This window comes from Leuciscus leuciscus (assembly GCF_965113295.1).
Source record: "Leuciscus leuciscus genome assembly, chromosome: 2".
NCBI classification, from domain to species: domain Eukaryota; kingdom Metazoa; phylum Chordata; class Actinopteri; order Cypriniformes; family Leuciscidae; genus Leuciscus; species Leuciscus leuciscus.
This window is the reverse complement of record NC_138726.1, coordinates 12,585,096-12,602,244: the sequence shown is the minus strand read 5'-3', so window position 1 is coordinate 12,602,244 and position 17,149 is coordinate 12,585,096. Positions and strand designations below refer to the sequence as shown.

Sequence of the window (17,149 nt, the reverse complement as noted above, 5' to 3'; positions counted from 1 at the left end):
CATACAAAATGTACGCATAGTGTTATGAACACAAATACAAAACACTTTCATGTTACAGGAACACACATGACATTAAAATTATACAAAAGGCATTCATTTAACAAAAAAATGTGTAACATAAAACCCTAATGGACATAACTGATAAAAAAAAAGGGAAAAAAAGAAACAATTATTCAAATTAAAAACCACCAAGTGTGAAGTGTCACACTGGAAATGTCAGTTTATGGCACTGACAATTTTAAGATGATTTGTTCTTTTTTACTCCCCAAAATTTTTATTTTTTAACAGTATTTTACTTTAATTACATGAAATGGGTTAGCTCTAACTTAATGTTAATCAATTAACAGTTTCTTACTGTAGCATTTTTACAGTCTTGTGCAGTTAAAATTACAATAATTTTTTACAGGGTAATGGAATATGATTTGTGTTTCAACGTGGAGAGGTTGATCACAATAGAATTAGAGTGTGTTGCCATGGTTTCCAGTTGGCCACCTTGCCAAGTCTGCAAGACTGCATGAGCAGAAAGTGTGTGTGTGTGTGTGTGTGTGTGTGTGTGTGTGTGTGCGTGCGTGCGTGCGTGCGTGCGTGCGTGTGTGTGTGTGTTTTCTGTCAATACAGGAAAGGACAATGAGTGATAAATGTGTGTGTTGTATAATGGATAGGCTGTGGTTTGGAGCTTGTGCAACTGTTTCTTTTTTAGGATGTGATAACTTGAGGTTTTCTGTTTTGGAAGAGGTCGATTGCTTGACAGTCTAAAGCTCATTATAAAAAAAAAATTCTGTGTGTTTATTACGTTAAATTAGTTTATCAGCTGGAACATTTGGTATGTCTGTCATTCTGTCACTAAAATGCCAGAATGTAGTGTCGTGATGTCATCTTCAGTGTTTGTTTTGGTCAAAGTTCTTCACGTACAGCAGAGCTTTTTAAGCACACACACACAAACACACGCAGGCAAACAAACAACACATTGTTCTGCTGCATCGGTAGCTCTTTTTTATTTAATATGGATGGAAACATATATTTTATACTAGTTAACTTGTACCAGATATTCTATGCAAGCTGCTGTTAGACGTGTAAGACCAGAAATAGCTTTGTACTGTCAAGCGTGAAGCAGAAAACATTGCAATGTGAAACATGCTCTTGTGATTTAGGACTTCAGTGCAAACTGAATTCAGTGTGTTCAGACACTTAATTGCATGCTAACTGCAATTAAATGAATGCAAATAACTGTGTTTTTGCCCCTTACTTAAGTAGGACTTAAGTACAAAATGAAATGTAATTTTGTCTTTGAAATATAAAGTGTACTTTCGAATGTGCTGACAAGCATTTATGGTAAACTAAAATATATTTTAATGCCATTTCTATTGAAACGTGTATGTCATGTATTTAAATATATTTGTAATTGCACATTTGTAATGATGAATATAGAACATTTAAAATAGATTAATTGAATAACACACTACAGTTAAAATTATAATCAAATACTTTGCATGTGTTAGTCAAAACATGACAACATATTATTCAAACTTAATGACTTAAAAAGCTAAACTTTAAAAATGACTTTATTACGAAGTGCACTTTTTAAAAGTGTACTTAGGTGTATTAAGACAAATAGTCATGAAAGTGTACTCCCATACACTTAAGTGGCCTTTTATTTTATTAATATACACTCTAAACAAAAATGGTGCTAAATAGCACTAAAAGTGGTTCATTGGCTTGTAATCATAGGGGAACCACTTTAAGTGCCATATAGCACCTACCTTTGTCAAATGGTGCTATGTAGAACCATAAGAGGTGCCATATAGCACCTTAACCACCCCAAAGAACCGCTAAAGAACCGCTGAAGAACCAAACTGGGCTTAACAGGTTCTTTAAATGGTAGTGGTGCCATATAGCACCTTAACCACCGCAAAGAACCGCTGAAGAACCATTTTTTTTTAGTGTGTATTATCTGCAAATACAGTTTTTAATAATATATACTTTTTAAATAATTCACTACAATTGCACATTCAACGCAATTACATGCAATTCTTTTTAATGTGTGTTTAATGTGTTCCTCTCCATACAACAATCTCTATTGACAGACAAAAGAGAAGAGGAAGACCACTGGAGGAGAAGAGAAAGACAGAAGGGCATTAGAAAGTGAAGGTAGAGGAAGAAAGAGAGAGAAATGATGGATCCGTTACCTGTGGATACAGGAACAGTGGATGAGTTGGTGGACATCTGCATACAGTCCTTTGGTGAGTCTATAAAGAAAGTTTTATACATAAATGAGTTTCAAACAAACATTTGGGTGGAACATTTAGTCTGCGAAACTAGAAGATGAACCAGAAAACAGTAATCATGCTGTTCATTAGCAAAGCTTAGCTTGAAAAGCTGGTCAACAGCGACCAAGGAAGTCACCATAAAAAATGTGTATGGTTTATTTTGTCGTTAATGTTCTGTGATGTTTGTGCTTTCAGACAATGCAGGCACAATAAAAAATCCCTCCTTTGTGAAAATGTTTTTGATGATGCATCCTTGGTACATTTCTTCTACCGATCTGTCCAAGAAACTGCTGCTAAAGTATCCTTTATCTACAAAAACCCTTGTGTTGTATGTTATATTGCGTCGTACTAGGGCTGCAACTAACGATTATTATCTTTGATTAATCCAATGAATATATATATTAAAAATTAATTAATTTCAATCCATTATTTTTTTTAAATGTTATTATATATATATATATATATATATACACACATACACACACACACAAATATTGTGAACATATATCTCTCTCACACACACACACACACACACACACACACACACACACACACACACACACACACACACACACACACACACACACACACCTTTACCTTACAGATAAGGATATGACTGTAAAATGTAATTTATGCACTGAGGAAAACAACATTAGAAACATAGAAATGTGTTATTCCAAAATCCTAAAGTCTTTGGTTATTCTATACTGTAATGCGACATGACTGGCAGATGGTTTCTGCACAGATCTGACTAATCGATAACAAAATTAGTCTATTATTTTAATAAAAAATTATAACCGATTTTATCTATTAGTTGTTACACCCCCTACATTGTTCATTGTGTTAATACTGGAAGAAGTTCACCATAACAAATTAAGTACAATCTTACTTGACCAATATATTTCAACTTCATTCGATGGTAACAACCCATGCTAGATGTAATGGAACTAACGTCTCGGTTACGTATGTAACCCTCGTTCCCTGAAGGGGATCACAATTAGTACGTCAGCACGTCGATGTAACATCGAACGTGACAGACTGAAAGGGAACTCTTAAATCCTGCCATAAGATGCTGTAAAACCTGATATCATTTGGATGAACCAAACTATTTAAGTTGTAATTCCGGTTGTAAAGTTAATTATGTAGAGCTAAATGAAAGAATATTTTATGCAAATCTATAAAATCAGGACAATTATGTTAATAACTTTCCATAAAATTCCATTATTTTATTTACATATGTTCTCTTGTAAGAAATGAAAATATCATGGTGTAGAGTTCGATAGAAAACACTTTAGACCCTTAACAAATGTGCAGGTCACAGGAGGGCAGCACCGATGAGATCAGAGCCCAAATATGCCACCTCGTAAAGTAAGACTAATCCTGTGTCTCATTCAAATTCTCCATGGTATGTCTTATCTTCTTTTTTCATTGCATTGCTCTTTGGTCTTTTTCTATGTAGGTACTGGATTTCCGAATTTCCAGTAGAGTTTGATCTGAATCCTGCTTTGGCTGACCAGATTAAAGACCTGAGAGAGAACCTGAACACTGGCGGCAACGAAACACAGAGTCAACTTATTGATGTAGAGAGTGTGTAAGTATACAGAGTCATAGTCAAACTTAATTTTATGTTCTCACTCTGAAAAGGTTAGAGACGGCATGAAACAGAAGTTGCGATAGTCTTTTCTTCTCTATTGTGATGTACTGTATATCTAAGTGAAACGGCTTCTCGAATAGAATAATAAAAAAAAAAATGTAGGGCGGGACTAATGTTGTCCATGGGGAATTGATTGGATGGTTGTGGTTTGCTATTGGTGGATCTCATGTGAGTGACAAGTTGTCCCGCGCAGCTGCCCTTACGCCAGAAAACATGTCATCAGAGAAGAGAAGAGATGCAGCTGCAAAAAATAAAAAAATTCTCATCTACTCACACTCCTGTTTAAAACATGCATGTTTTTTCTTCCATGGACCACAGAAAAAGAAGCTGCTCTTTTCCACATGATCATGGGTTGTAACTGCAGCTGTTAAGGACAAAATAACACCAAAAAGTAGTAAGGGGTGGTATAATGCCCATTTCACAAGATGTAAAATAAGTATTTGATGTCCCCAGAGTGTGTATGTGAAGTTTTAGCTCAAAATACCCCACAGATATTTTTATATAGCATGTTAAAGCTGTCACTTTTTGAGGGTGAGCAAAAACGCACCGTTTTTGTGTCTGTTCCTTTAAATGCAAATGAGCTGCTGCTCCCAGCACAGAGGGCGGAGCTTCAAGAGCTTGTGTCCTTTTACCTCACACAGACATGCACTGGAAATTTCAAAAACATTTAGCCTTTTATGTTCAAACCGAAGTCAGAAAGATGGAGAGACTCAAGAAGAAGTGACAACATGTAGACAACATTTCTGAACGCTTAGTTGGTGAATTTATGTAGCTTATGTGTAGCCCCCTTCCCTTCCTTTTACCTCAGTACAGATCAAATGTTGTCGGGATAATTCCCGTTCACGTGGCTATGCAGACACGACAACAATTTCTGTATTATACAATTTTAAGCCCAGACAAGTAGTTTATTGAGGGTTGATTTGTAAAGAAGGACTACACGCGCACATATATATTCAAACGCACATACCTTTGGGCTGAACACGTAATGCGCATGTGTATGTGTCTGCGTTTCCGCGGGTTTGCGTTTTTGAGTTTTGCGCAGAGATAACGGATAATCATTTGCACCTTCGAACCTATTTCAGGGAGTGTGTTCTTGAGACACCAGGCACTGTTTAGTAAAGATGGGCGGCCGGAGCGTGTTAAGGATTTTCCTGTTAGAACGGTGTTGTGTTTGCGGCCCCTAAGTTAATAACTAATGATCATCGCAATGGAAGTGAATCAATCAATCAAAACTAACTTTAGCTGGAAAATAACTTTATCCGAGTGCTGTTGTAAAGCCTAAACAATGTGTTACGGTAATTTCCTATTATCTCTGTAAAGCTGCTTTGAAACAATCCATATTTTTAAAAGCGCTATATAAATGAAGGTGACTTGACTTGACTTGTAGTTATCTTCTAGTCATTGATTAGCATATTCTGTCTTGATAATCTATAAATCATATTCCTGGGGGCGGGTTTATGTAAATTTCTAGGGTTAGTGATGTCACTAACCCGGGAGGAAGCTCGTGTAGTCCCTACCAGCCGTTTGTTGTAGTCCTTAAAAAGCAATTTTTTAAAAGAAAATAGCTCCCTTTGCTTTGAACTTTGAGCATTGTAACTTTGCAGATGTTGTTTATGCTCAAACAGCAACATTACACACTAACTAAAGTTTGAAAAGTGAAATCATATTCAACCACCCCTTTAAAAAGTAGTTCACATGCTTTTTGCTGTAGCTCTCAAAGCTTTATTGAGAAATACTAAACTTAAGTTTTTAACAGTATGTTTAAAGTAAAATGAGGGTGAGTAGTTGATGATTTTGTTTTATTTTTATGTTCCACAGCACAGTCATATTTCAGCATATTGGTCAACTGCCATGAATAACAACCATAGTCCTGTCTGAAATAAAACATTTTCCCTGCTGCAGGCCCTCGTATCAATGGAAACGACAAGTTACCCAAAGAGTTCCCTCTATGTCAAAAAAGAGAAAAATGTCTCTTTTGTTTGATCACCTGGACCCTTGTGAGCTTGCTGAACATCTGACCTATCTGGAGTACAAATCCTTCTGCAAGATAATGGTATGTTTGTGAGTACAGGTTTTGATAGGCTTGTTGGTGTGAAAGTGCTCTAATTGGACTGTGACCATTTGTTTTATGTGTGTTTCAGTTTCAGGATTACCACAGCTTTGTGATGCACGGCTGTACAGTAGATAACCCAATTCTGGAGAGGTTTATTACACTCTTTAACAGCGTCTCACAGTGGATTCAGCTGATGGTTCTCAGCAAGCCTACTGCACCGCAGAGAGCTGCCGTGATTGCACAATTCATACAGGTCGCGCAGGTCAGGAAAACTAACTACCGTTGGTCCCACTTTATACAAGGTGTCTTTAACTACTGTGCATTGATTTTTCGAAGTTGTAAATAAAACAAATTGGATTATTATTTTGTTTTACAAAAAAAATGCAATTTCATTTTTTCTACTTCAAAATTTCATGTTTAATTCAGTGTGTTACATGCTGTTTCTTTGTGATTATCTGTGAAATTTATTTCAAAGTAAAAAAAAAATATATATATATATATATTTTTTTTTTTTTTCTGTAATTGTTTTTGTATTGTAAAGACAGTGATTTTTGGAGCTGATTTACAGAATACAGTTGCTCATTTGGGTTTGTTAGTGCCTGGCCTATAACTTCTTTATTTGGTTGAAATGATAATCTACAGGGCTGGGAACTAACACCTCTAGTACAGAACAACAGCAAGTTATTGTAGTTATAAGAACAACAGCTACAGTGTGGAAAAATAAGCGAAAATTAGAACATAATGAATAAAACTCCCAAGACTTAAAAAACAGAGTTCTGGTGTGGACCTTTAGTATGATGATAGCTAGTCCCATGTGACTTTTCTTCTCTTTGAATTTTTCAGAAGCGCAGAGGGGCTCCATCACCCCCTGCTCTTGTTCTTCCTGATGATCCCTTCGCTTCCTTCTTATGGGCCCTGAGCTCTTCCTCTTCCAAAATATCACTTCGACTACCGCTTTTTATCTTTCTGATATTTCCTTTCTCTTCCGCAAGGTTTTCTGCCCAGTATCTTTTCATATCTAGTAGTCGTTCTCTTCAAAATCCTTTCTTCTCTCAATCTATCTCTTAAAATCAGGCTAGTAGGAACATATTTAGGGGACAAGAAAGTACCAAAAGTTTAAATGGACCTATTGTATCTGTTGTGTTGTTAGTAAGTGGAAAGATTTTGAAAACGTTAAAAACAAATTGTGTGAAATATTTCTTCAAAAATGTTTAAGATTCTACACTATTTCTATGTTACTAATCAATGAATTTGCCTAGATAGTGAATGACGTGCAGTTCACTTTATAGGGAGAAAATAGAAATGAGATTTTATGTAGTCCACCTCACAGTGGAAAGCAATGATAGTTGCATTAATAATTATACTAAAATTAACTTAACATCCATACTTAATCAGCTTTGTGATTTATTTTATGGATAGCATGGTGTTACAATAAATCTTTGTTTATTGTTCGCAAACGGTTTATAGTGTATTTGTTCATAATGATGAAAATAAGATAAAAATCAAACGGATAAATACAAATATTTTAGAAATCTTCCATGAGTTTGGTAATTTACGCTGACCTGGAAGCTTTCAGAGCCTCAGAACAGCATAGTTGTTTATTTTATTATTAATAATATAACAAAATATTTTGTTAACTTCATCCTCTCTTTCTTTTTCACCAATTCACACCCTGTAGAAACTACTACAGTTGCAGAATTTCAACACGTTGATGGCGGTGGTCGGGGGTCTCAATAATAGCTCCATCTCTAGGCTGAAGGAGACACAGGCACACATCAACAATGAAACCAATAAGGTACACACAACACCTGTGCACCAGACACAAAACCTTTACATCAGACCCAACACTTTCAGTTTCAATTTCAGAATGTCTCTCTCAGAACTTTAACAGTTTGGTGGACCTGGTGACATCTTGTAGCAACTACAGTCAATACCGGCGCCGATTCGCTGAATGCACTGGGTTTCGTTTCCCAATCCTGGCCGTTAACCTCAAGGACTTGATAGCCGTTCATGTTGCTCTGTCCGACTGGACAGACCCACAGAAGACCCGCGTCAACTTGGCCAAATGTCAGCAACTCTATGCGATCCTGCAGGAATTAGCCCTCGTGCAGAACACTCCCCCGAACATTGAGGCCAACACAGACTTGCTCAATCTACTTACAGTGAGTGTGTTTTATGATGTGTATATGATTTCAAGAGGAATAGAGTGATTAGGATAAAACTAACCGATTGACAGTTTATTTGTAAAAACTCATTTTATTGCCAAGTTTGAGAAAATAGGATTTCCACTATAGAGTGCTGAAGTGGTGACGCATTTTGTAGGCCAATCCGTAAGTTAGCATGACTCAGGTTCCCTTGACAAAAACCCAATAGATTTTCTTTTGAATTATTACAGAAAATAAGCTGTGACCAACAAAAGTTTATTATAAAATATCTTGAGCTTGTGTTAAGCACAGACCTTAAAAATCCATACAAAAAACCCCTTGACTTCAGGACAATGGAACCGGAAGTTCTAAAATTCCAAAAGCAGGAAACGAGTTAACCAATAAAAATATGTCATTGCTGCAGCACTCAGTTGGAAGACGTGTGGAAGAATGGACTTGAACTTTTATCAGCTGCGTGAGCAGCATAGCTCAATGTGTAACTGAGTTACAACTCTTTACACAGTTTCATAGTTTTTTTGTATACATTTCTGGTCATCTTTGGCCCTGATCGTTTACAGCTCACATTCAGTACACTTTCAGCACAGAAATAGAACAGAAAGACAAAATTCCCAAATTGTTCTTAAATTCCTGTGCAATATTAAAAAACGTCTCGGTTACATGTGGTAACCCTCGTTCCCTGAGGGAGGGAACGGAGACGTACGTCGTGGTGAACGACGAATAGGAATCTCGCTAGAGAGGCCAATCTACTTCGAGTGAAACTAAAACAAGCCAATACACATTGGCGTGCAATCATTTGCATCAGCTGCGCAGCCTCGCAGCGCGGGTATTTAACGAGCAGCTGGTGTGATTGCACTTCAGTTTTTTGCTGAGGAGCCAAGCCTGAAAAGCTGGTTGCCCCGGCGGGTAGCAGCAGATGTGGCGACGGGACGTACGTCTCCGTTCCCTCCCTCAGGGAACGAGGGTTACCATATGTAACCGAGACGTTCCCTATCGTCCGGTCACTACGACGTACGTCGTGGTGAACGACGAATAGGAATCCCTAGCAAAGCGCCACAGCTGCTTCACCCCATCCAGCGCCCCGTGTAAGCCTCCACACCTTCTTGCCTGGAAGGACGATAGGAGAGGGCTTACACCGAGAGTATCCGTCACTGTTGTTCCGTTATAACCCATACAGTGAGATTATTGGATAACACTGGGAAAGCGTGCCCGATCTGAGGGAGGGGAACGCTGCGGGAGCCACATTCTTAAGGAGAGTTATGTGGGAATAGACATATGGACTAACCCGAGGGTTGTACTGCATATGAGTAATGGGTGACTTAGCCCAAGGGAAAGACACGGGCTTCCATTAGGAGCAGCCGTGGAGAATATACACATATGGGATCCCCGTAGGGTCACACATATGGGACCCAGCCTAGACCCGGTTCTCAAGGATTCAGCGGACAAGGCCTGGCACCGGACACTCCGCCATGTCCGGGCCGAGGGTGTTTGGAGGACTCAACAGGTTTTGACTCTGGGGTAATAAGGTGCACAGTAGGATGCAGCAAGCCGACAGAGCCGGTACTCACAGTGCTTCTACCCGTTTAGGGTGAGAACACAGGAGGACACGGGCTCTACACGTAGGCTATAGAATCTAGCGAACGTGTTAGGTGTTGCCCAGCCCGCAGCTCTACAGATATCTGTTAGCGAGGAGCCACGTGCCAGCGCCCAGGAGGATGCAACGCCTCTCGTGGAGTGTGCATGCAGCCTGAGCGGGCAGGGCACGCCTTGAGCTTGGTAAGCCAAGGCGATGGCATCCACTATCCAGTGGGCCATCCTCTGCTTGGAGACAGCCTTTCCCTTCTGCTGGCCTCCGTAACAGACAAAGAGCTGGTCTGAGGTCCTGATGCTTCGAGTTCTGTCCACGTACATACGCAGAGCGCGAACGGGACAGAGCAAAGCCAGGGCTGGGTCTGCCTCCTCCAGGGGCAGCGCTTGCAGGTTCACTACCTGATCTCTAAAGGGAGTGGTAGGAACCTTGGGCACATAGCCAGGCCGGGGTCTCAGTACAACATGGTTGTCACCCGGCCCGAACTCTAGGCACGATTCGTCGACCGAAAATGCTTGCAGGTCCCCTACCCTCTTGATCGAGGCCAGTGCAATCAGCAACAAAGTCTTCAAGGAGAGAAGCTTTAAGTCTGCTGACTGCAAAGGCTCAAAGGGAGCATCCTGAAGTGCTCGAAGCACCAGGGAAAGGTCCCAAGAGGGTATGGAGGGAGGACGAGGAGGATTTAATCGTCTCGCCCCCCTAAGGAACCTGACGACCAGGTCGTGCTTTCCTACTGTTTTGCCATCTATGTGGTCATGATATGCTGAAATAGCAGCAGCATGTACTTTAAGGGTGGAGGGAGACAGCCTTCGCTCCAACCCTTGCTGCAAGAAGGAAAGCACTGACCCTATCGAACATCTTCGGGGGTCCTCTCTACGGGAGGAACACCAATCGACGAACAGGTTCCACTTCAAGGCGTACACACGTCTCGTAGACGGCGCTCGCGCAGAAGTACCTCTGGGGGTAAGTCACCTAGAACCTCCGCGTCCCGTCCAGGGACCAGACATGGAGTTTCCAGAGGTCCGGACGCGGGTGCCATAGGGTGCCCCGTCTCTGAGTCAGAAGATCCTTCCTCAGAGGAATGGGCCAGGGAGGGACTGTCACGAGGAGCATGAGTTCTGGGAACCAAGTCCGGGTGGGCCAATAGGGAGCCACCAGAAGGACCTGCTCCTCGTCCTCCCTGACTTTGCACAGGGTCTGTGCAAGTAGGCTCACTGGGGGAAATGCATATTTGCGGAGGCCCCGGGGCCAGCTGTGTGCCAGTGCATCCGTGCCGAGTGTTCCCTCGGTCAGGGAGTAAAACAACTGGCAGTGGGAGGTCTCTGAGGAGGCAAACAGGTCTACCTGAGCCTCTCCGAACTCTCTCCAGATCAGCTGAACCACCTGGGGGTGGAGTCGCCATTCTCCCGGAAGCACAGCTCGTGATAGCTCGTCGGCCACACGGTTGAGCACACCGGGGACATACATGGCTCGAAGCGACCTCAGATGCTTCTGACTCCAAAGGAGGAGATGGCGGGCGAGTTGCGACATGCGACGGGAGCGTAGACCACCTTGACGGTTGATGTACGCAACGGTCGCAGTGTTGCCGTACGGACCAGCACGTCTCTGCCCTGTAGCGGCCTTTTTAGGCGGCTCAGAGCGAGACGAACTGCTAGCAACTCGAGGCAGTTGATGTGCCAGTGCAGTTGGGGGCCCGTCCACACCCCTGATACTGCATGCCCGTTGTACGTGGCACCCCAGCCGGTGGCAGAGGCATCTGTGAATACCACAGCATGCCTGGACACCTGTTCCAAGGGGACTCCTGCCCGAAGGAACGAGGGGTCTGACCACGGGCTGAAGGTCTGGCGGCACGCCGGTGTGATTGCCACCCGGTGAGTGCCGTGATGCCACGCCCATCTCGGGACTCGGCCGTGAAGCCAGTGCTGAAGCGGTCTCATATGGAGCAGCCCGAGCGGAGTTACCGCTGCTGCCGCTGCCATATGCCCCAGGAGCCTCTGAAAGAATTTCAGTGGGACCGCCGTCCTGCCTTTGAACGTGTTCAAGCAGTTCAGCACCGACTGAGCGCGTTGCTCTGTGAGACGTGCTGTCTGTGAGACCGAATCCAACTCCATACCGAGATAAGAGATCCTCTGCACGGGGGCGAGTTTGCTCTTCTCCCAGTTGACCTGAAGGCCCAGCTGGCTGAGGTGCCTGAGCACGAGGTCCCTGTGTTCGCATAACTGATCTCGAGAGTGTGCCAGTATGAGCCAGTCGTCGAGATAGTTGAGAATGCGAACGCCCTGTTCTCTCATGGGAACAAGGGCCCCCTCCGTGACTTTCGTGAAGACACGAGGAGACAGGGCCAGCCCGAAGGGCAGGACCTTGTACTGATATGCTCGATCCTCGAACGCAAAGCGCAGAAATGGCCTGTGTCGAGGAAGAATCGAGACATGAAAGTACGCGTCCTTCAGGTCGATCGCTGCAAACCAATCTTGGGGACGGATGCATTCGAAAATGCGTTTCTGCGTAAGCATTTTGAACGGTAGCTTGTGAAGACTCCGATTTTCAAAACTCGCAGGTCCAAGATCGGTCGTAACCCACCACCTTTCTTGGGTACAATGAAGTAGGGACTGTAGTGCCCTGACCTCATATCGGCTGGAGGGACCGGCTCTATCGCGTCCTTCGCCAGTAGGACTGCGATCTCCGCGCCCAAGACATGGGCATCGGCTGCTCTCACTGTAGTGGAGTGGATGGCCCGAAACTTGGGGGGACGCCGGGCGAACTGAATCGCATAGCCGAGCCTGATGGTCCGAATGAGCCAGCGAGACGGACTGGGGAGCGCTAGCCAGGCTCGCAGAGACCGTACAAGCGGGACCAAAGGGAACGTAGGCGTACCCGGAGTGGGGCAGCGAGGTGGAACACAGGGGCTCGGCTCGGGAGGCTCTCTCTGGGAGGCGGCCCGTAGCGGAGTCTGAGTGTGCTGTGCAACACTTACCTGGTTCCACGAGGCCGGAGGTGCAGGAGGCGGCTTGGTTGCGTTCTCGAACTGCACACTGCTGCCTGCTGGCGATAGAAGAGGCGGATGAGAGTGGTGAGGATTCTCTCCCCCCACTGCTCTCCGGGCCCTCTTCGGACCCAGAGACGGAAGAAACTGCTCTTTTATTGAAAATTTGGGTACCGCTGGTTTTGAGGCCAGCGGCGGAACAAAAACAAAAGGAAACAACGGATTTTCCACCCGGCCCTCTTCCGGGGGATGGAGCGATGCGGTCATCGTCTCCTGGAGAGCAGTCCCTGCCATCTCTGGGTCGCCCGTCCTAGGGCCGCTTGCTCCTGGCTTTGCCGCCCTTCTTAGCGGGGTCCTGGACGGGCGGGGCGGCCCGCCTGCGACTGGCTCCACGGCGCCGTTTAGATGGAGGCTGCTGCGGCGGCGCGGGAGCAGGGGCAGACGCAGGAGGCCGCCCTCTGCGACGAGCAGACTGAGGGGCCGCAGGCGGTGGGGTGGGAGCAGCAGCTGGCCGCCGCGGCAGGATGTGTCTGATGGCCTTTGTACAGCCGAGAACTGCTGGGCGAAGTTCTCGACCGTGTCGCCGAAGAGGCCGGTCTGGGACACGGGGGAGTTAAGGAACCGGAGCTTGTCGGTCTCCCTCATATCGGCCAGACACAGCCAGAGATGGCGTTCCTGGACCACCAAGGTGGACATCGCACGACCCACCGACCGCGCGGTCACCTTCGTCGCACAAAGCGCGAGGTCCGTCGCGATACGAAGTTCCTGAAGAACTTGGGGATCGTGACCACCCTCGTGCAGGTCCTTCAGTGCCTTGGCCTGATGGACCTGCAGCAACGCCATAGCGTGCATGGCAGAGGCAGCTTCCCCACAGGCCTTGTAAGCCTTGCCGGTTAAATCCGACGAGTACTTACAGGCCCGGGAAGGAAGACACGGTTCTCCACGCCAAGTGGAGTTAGGGCACAGTTGCATCGCAACGGCCCGTTCCACTGGCGGGATACGCGTGTATCCCTTAGCCGCCCCGCCATCAAGGGTGGTGAGGGAGGAGGAACCACTGGGGCGGTTTCTGGCAGTGAAAGGTACCGTCCATGTCCCCGTAAGCTCCTCATGCACTTCCGGGAAGAAAGGCACTGGGGTGGGTTGCTGAGAACCAGCACGCGCCACCCCGAGATACCAATCGTCCAACCTCGAGGGTTCGGGACACGGTGGAGGATTCCACACGAGCCCGACCCCTTTGGCGGCCCGGGAAAGCATGGCCATCATCTCCGGGTCCGTCTCAGGCACCGCTGGCACACCCGAAGGAGGCAGCGGTGCCGAGTCGTCGTCCGCAGAGAAGTCTGACCCACCCTCCGATGCAGCGATCGACATCTGGTCTTCAGGGGGAGCCCCAAAGGAGACAACCGGTACACACCGCGAGGATGGTCCAGCTTTCTCCAATGGGGGCTCCACTGGCTGCGGAGCGTGAGAGGGGTGAGGGTTCCTAGGGGGTTGGTTCCCCGAAGGAGACGCGCTCACCGTAATCCTCAGGTCACCCGTGTCACTGCCCGAAGCAACCCTCTGAGGAGGATTGGATCGAGGCAGAGGCACGGGGACTCCGCCCCTTTGCAGGAACGTGAGTCTCGACCGCAGCTCCGCGATGGTCATCTTCCCACAATGGGTACATGACTCATCCACCAACGCTGCCTCAGCGTGTTTAATGCCCAGACACACGAGGCAGCGTTGGTGACCATCCCGTGAACCCAGGTAACGACCGCATCCAGAAACACACAGATAGAAAGTCATTTTTTCTCTTTTTGAAAAAAACGCTCTCTATCTGTGCAAGCTCTTTTAGGGACTGCTCTCACTGGTGCTGAAACACACAGGGGGAACAGACACTGCGAACACAGACGGGAATGTGCACCCGTCTGTGCGCTCTCTCTCTTCTCGCTGTCTTACCAGCTGTGACAACAGCCTTTGAGCGCTCAACGGCGCACCTTACCAGCTGTAAGAACAGCTTTTTGTTTGCTCAGTTTTTACCGGACAAAACACAGAAAAACAAACAAACACAAAGAGAAGACTGTCCCCGCTGCCGTGATCTAACACCCGCACCGAAAGAGAGATCCAACGGCTCATCTGATTCCACTCTCAGAAGACGCATCGAAGTGCTTGGCTCCGAAGCAAAAAGCTGAAGTGCAATCACACCAGCTGCTCGTTAAATACCCGCGCTGCGAGGCTGCGCAGCTGATGCAAATGATTGCACGCCAATGTGTATTGGCTTGTTTTAGTTTCACTCGAAGTAGATTGGCCTCTCTAGCGAGATTACTATTCGTCGTTCACCACGACGTACGTCGTAGTGACCGGACGATAGGGAACAACTGATGCCAAGCAAATTGCATATTCCAAAATCTGTACCACCTGTCCATCCATACGCAACACGGAAACCATTTTCACAGCATTTTTTCACTTGTTTGCAGTTTGCCAGAATTTTTTGAGTGTTGCCATAGAAACCTTTTTTTTTTTAAGTCCCCAGAATGTGAACAGCTCTAAATAGAATCTTCTAAATAATTACAATAATTGCTGCATGTGGTGAATGTACCATGAGAATTCATGTCTAATCAAATCCATTCAACCATTTCTAGAGAGAGAAAACATGCATTCAGTATGGAAGTGTTTGATGAGTCTTTAAACTTTGATTTAATTTTAGTCCATTTGACTGTTTTCTGATAAAGACACAATCACACACAAATGCAGAACAGAACAGAGCAGAGACATTTAGTAGACAGCAATCTAGGTTCAGAAATACTTTCTGAGAAATATAAGAAATAATTGTCTAATCTTCCCCAAAAGTTATATTAATCATTTGTAGCTCATTGAATCCTGAGACAGATTTTGGTTGTGTTTTATGTGTAGGTGTCACTGGATCAGTACCATACAGAAGAGGAGATTTATCAGCTCTCATTACAGAGAGAACCCAGAGCTGCAAAACCTCCGGTCAGTTCCCAGCCTGTTATATTTGGTTAATTTTATGCATTATGAAGAAATGTATTATTTACAGTAAAATAAGTAAACTCACAAGATTAGATTTAATCTCATAAATTAAATGTAAAGATAAATGCACACTTGTAATTTTGGTTTTTGCTTGCTGGATCAGAACTCAACAACTTCCTCCAGTCCAGCTCCTAAACAACTATCAATGATTGATGAATGGGCAGCATCGGTGAAGCCTAAAGCTAACCCTGTTATTATCAGCAAACATATCGAGAAGATGGTGGACGTAAGAGAAAAATAACATTCTTATAATTCCAATTTGTTTTGACACACAAAACAACACAAAACTGTATGTTCAACACATTAAATCACTTCCGTTGAGCCTGTACTAAGCCCCACCCCTCTTATTTATTGCTCTAAACGCACTGGATCTGGACGCAGTCAACATCTTGATTAACCCATGCAGTTGTAGTAATTGTCCAAATTGGGCAAGAAATGCATGATGAAAAGGTTAAAAATCTAGGCAAATACTTTTTAAGAGTCAACTAAAGACAATTAAGCATAATTTAATAGGAATTACAATTACGGGATGTCAACTAATTAAAAATACTAATTGATAATTACAAGATTGAACCAAATAGTCAAACGAATCACAGTTAATTGCACATGACAGACTAAACCTAGATCTTCTTGGAATAGACATTTCAAAAAAGTGTCTTAAATAAGTAGCTTGCTTTATTTCCATATAGCAATCAATTTTGCAATTGATTTTTCAATCTCTTAGGTTTTGTTCAGAGGACATTTGCGTTCTTTGATATTTTGTAATTATTGTTTTTTTCTAAGGCATGTTTATAAAAGCTATTCACTGTCAGTGAAACCAGACCTTAGTGTTCTGTTTATGAACAAGCCAAAAAAGAAAAGACCTCAATATCAGAATTGTTTAGTAAGAAACAAAAATAAACCAGCTATATGCATTTTAGTTTTTTTCTGTCATGTATGATTATTGTACATTTAACGTCATACATAGTATGATGAATTTTGTATTCAAATTATTTTTAAAAACACAACAAAAAACAAAACAAAAAAAATCTTGAAACTACAAAAACTTGCCACAAAACCAGACATTTTGATTGCAAAAATCACAATTACTGGAGATTACACTGGTCAGGGGACATGAGTACATGTGTTATGTTTTAACATCTTATCATTTCCATTATTAATCTTGCTAAATTGACAGCCCTAATTAAAAGTGATAATGGTTCATCTGAACAAAACTGCTACTGAATTCAGGGTACTTTCTAAGGCAACTATTAACACTCACTACAGTGAACTCCGTTTCTTTTGCTAATACTGTGACCAGATTCAATACATTACCATTGAGTGACATCAAGACCTTGATATTATTGATATTATTCCTGTTCATGTTGAAAATAATGTGGTTTAAGTTTAAGCCTGGACTTTTTAAAATAATTGAA

General features: G+C 43.7%; 2 protein-coding genes across 3 annotated transcripts in view; one reads left to right on the top strand and one right to left on the bottom strand.

The window, feature by feature from the left end:
- LOC309485382 (RAS guanyl-releasing protein 2) overlaps window positions 1-17,149 on the top strand; it is a 41,210-nt gene that overhangs the window by 13,134 nt on the left and 10,927 nt on the right. For both annotated transcript variants that reach the window (XM_082152223.1, XM_082152222.1), the window contains exons 2-11: window positions 2,085-2,240; window positions 2,463-2,565; window positions 3,582-3,635; window positions 3,727-3,858; window positions 5,824-5,974; window positions 6,063-6,236; window positions 7,653-7,769; window positions 7,855-8,136; window positions 15,597-15,677; window positions 15,838-15,960. In XM_082152223.1, the coding sequence (XP_082008349.1) occupies window positions 2,171-2,240; window positions 2,463-2,565; window positions 3,582-3,635; window positions 3,727-3,858; window positions 5,824-5,974; window positions 6,063-6,236; window positions 7,653-7,769; window positions 7,855-8,136; window positions 15,597-15,677; window positions 15,838-15,960 (1,287 nt within the window). In that variant the 5' untranslated portion in view covers window positions 2,085-2,170. The remainder of the gene's footprint in view (window positions 1-2,084; window positions 2,241-2,462; window positions 2,566-3,581; window positions 3,636-3,726; window positions 3,859-5,823; window positions 5,975-6,062; window positions 6,237-7,652; window positions 7,770-7,854; window positions 8,137-15,596; window positions 15,678-15,837; window positions 15,961-17,149) is intronic.
- LOC309485981 (uncharacterized protein) lies at window positions 11,577-14,722 on the bottom strand. Its single transcript, XM_082153029.1, has 2 exons — window positions 13,791-14,722; window positions 11,577-11,696 (listed from the first exon to the last, which is right to left on the bottom strand). Exons 1-2 carry the CDS (start codon window positions 14,487-14,489, stop codon window positions 11,682-11,684), a joined length of 714 nt encoding a protein of 237 aa, XP_082009155.1. The 5' UTR covers window positions 14,490-14,722; the 3' UTR covers window positions 11,577-11,681.

Coding starts and splice junctions, on each gene's coding strand:
- LOC309485981 (XM_082153029.1), bottom strand. CDS start 14,489: ATGACTTTCTATCTGTGTGTTTCTGGATGCGGTCGTTACCTGGGTTCA.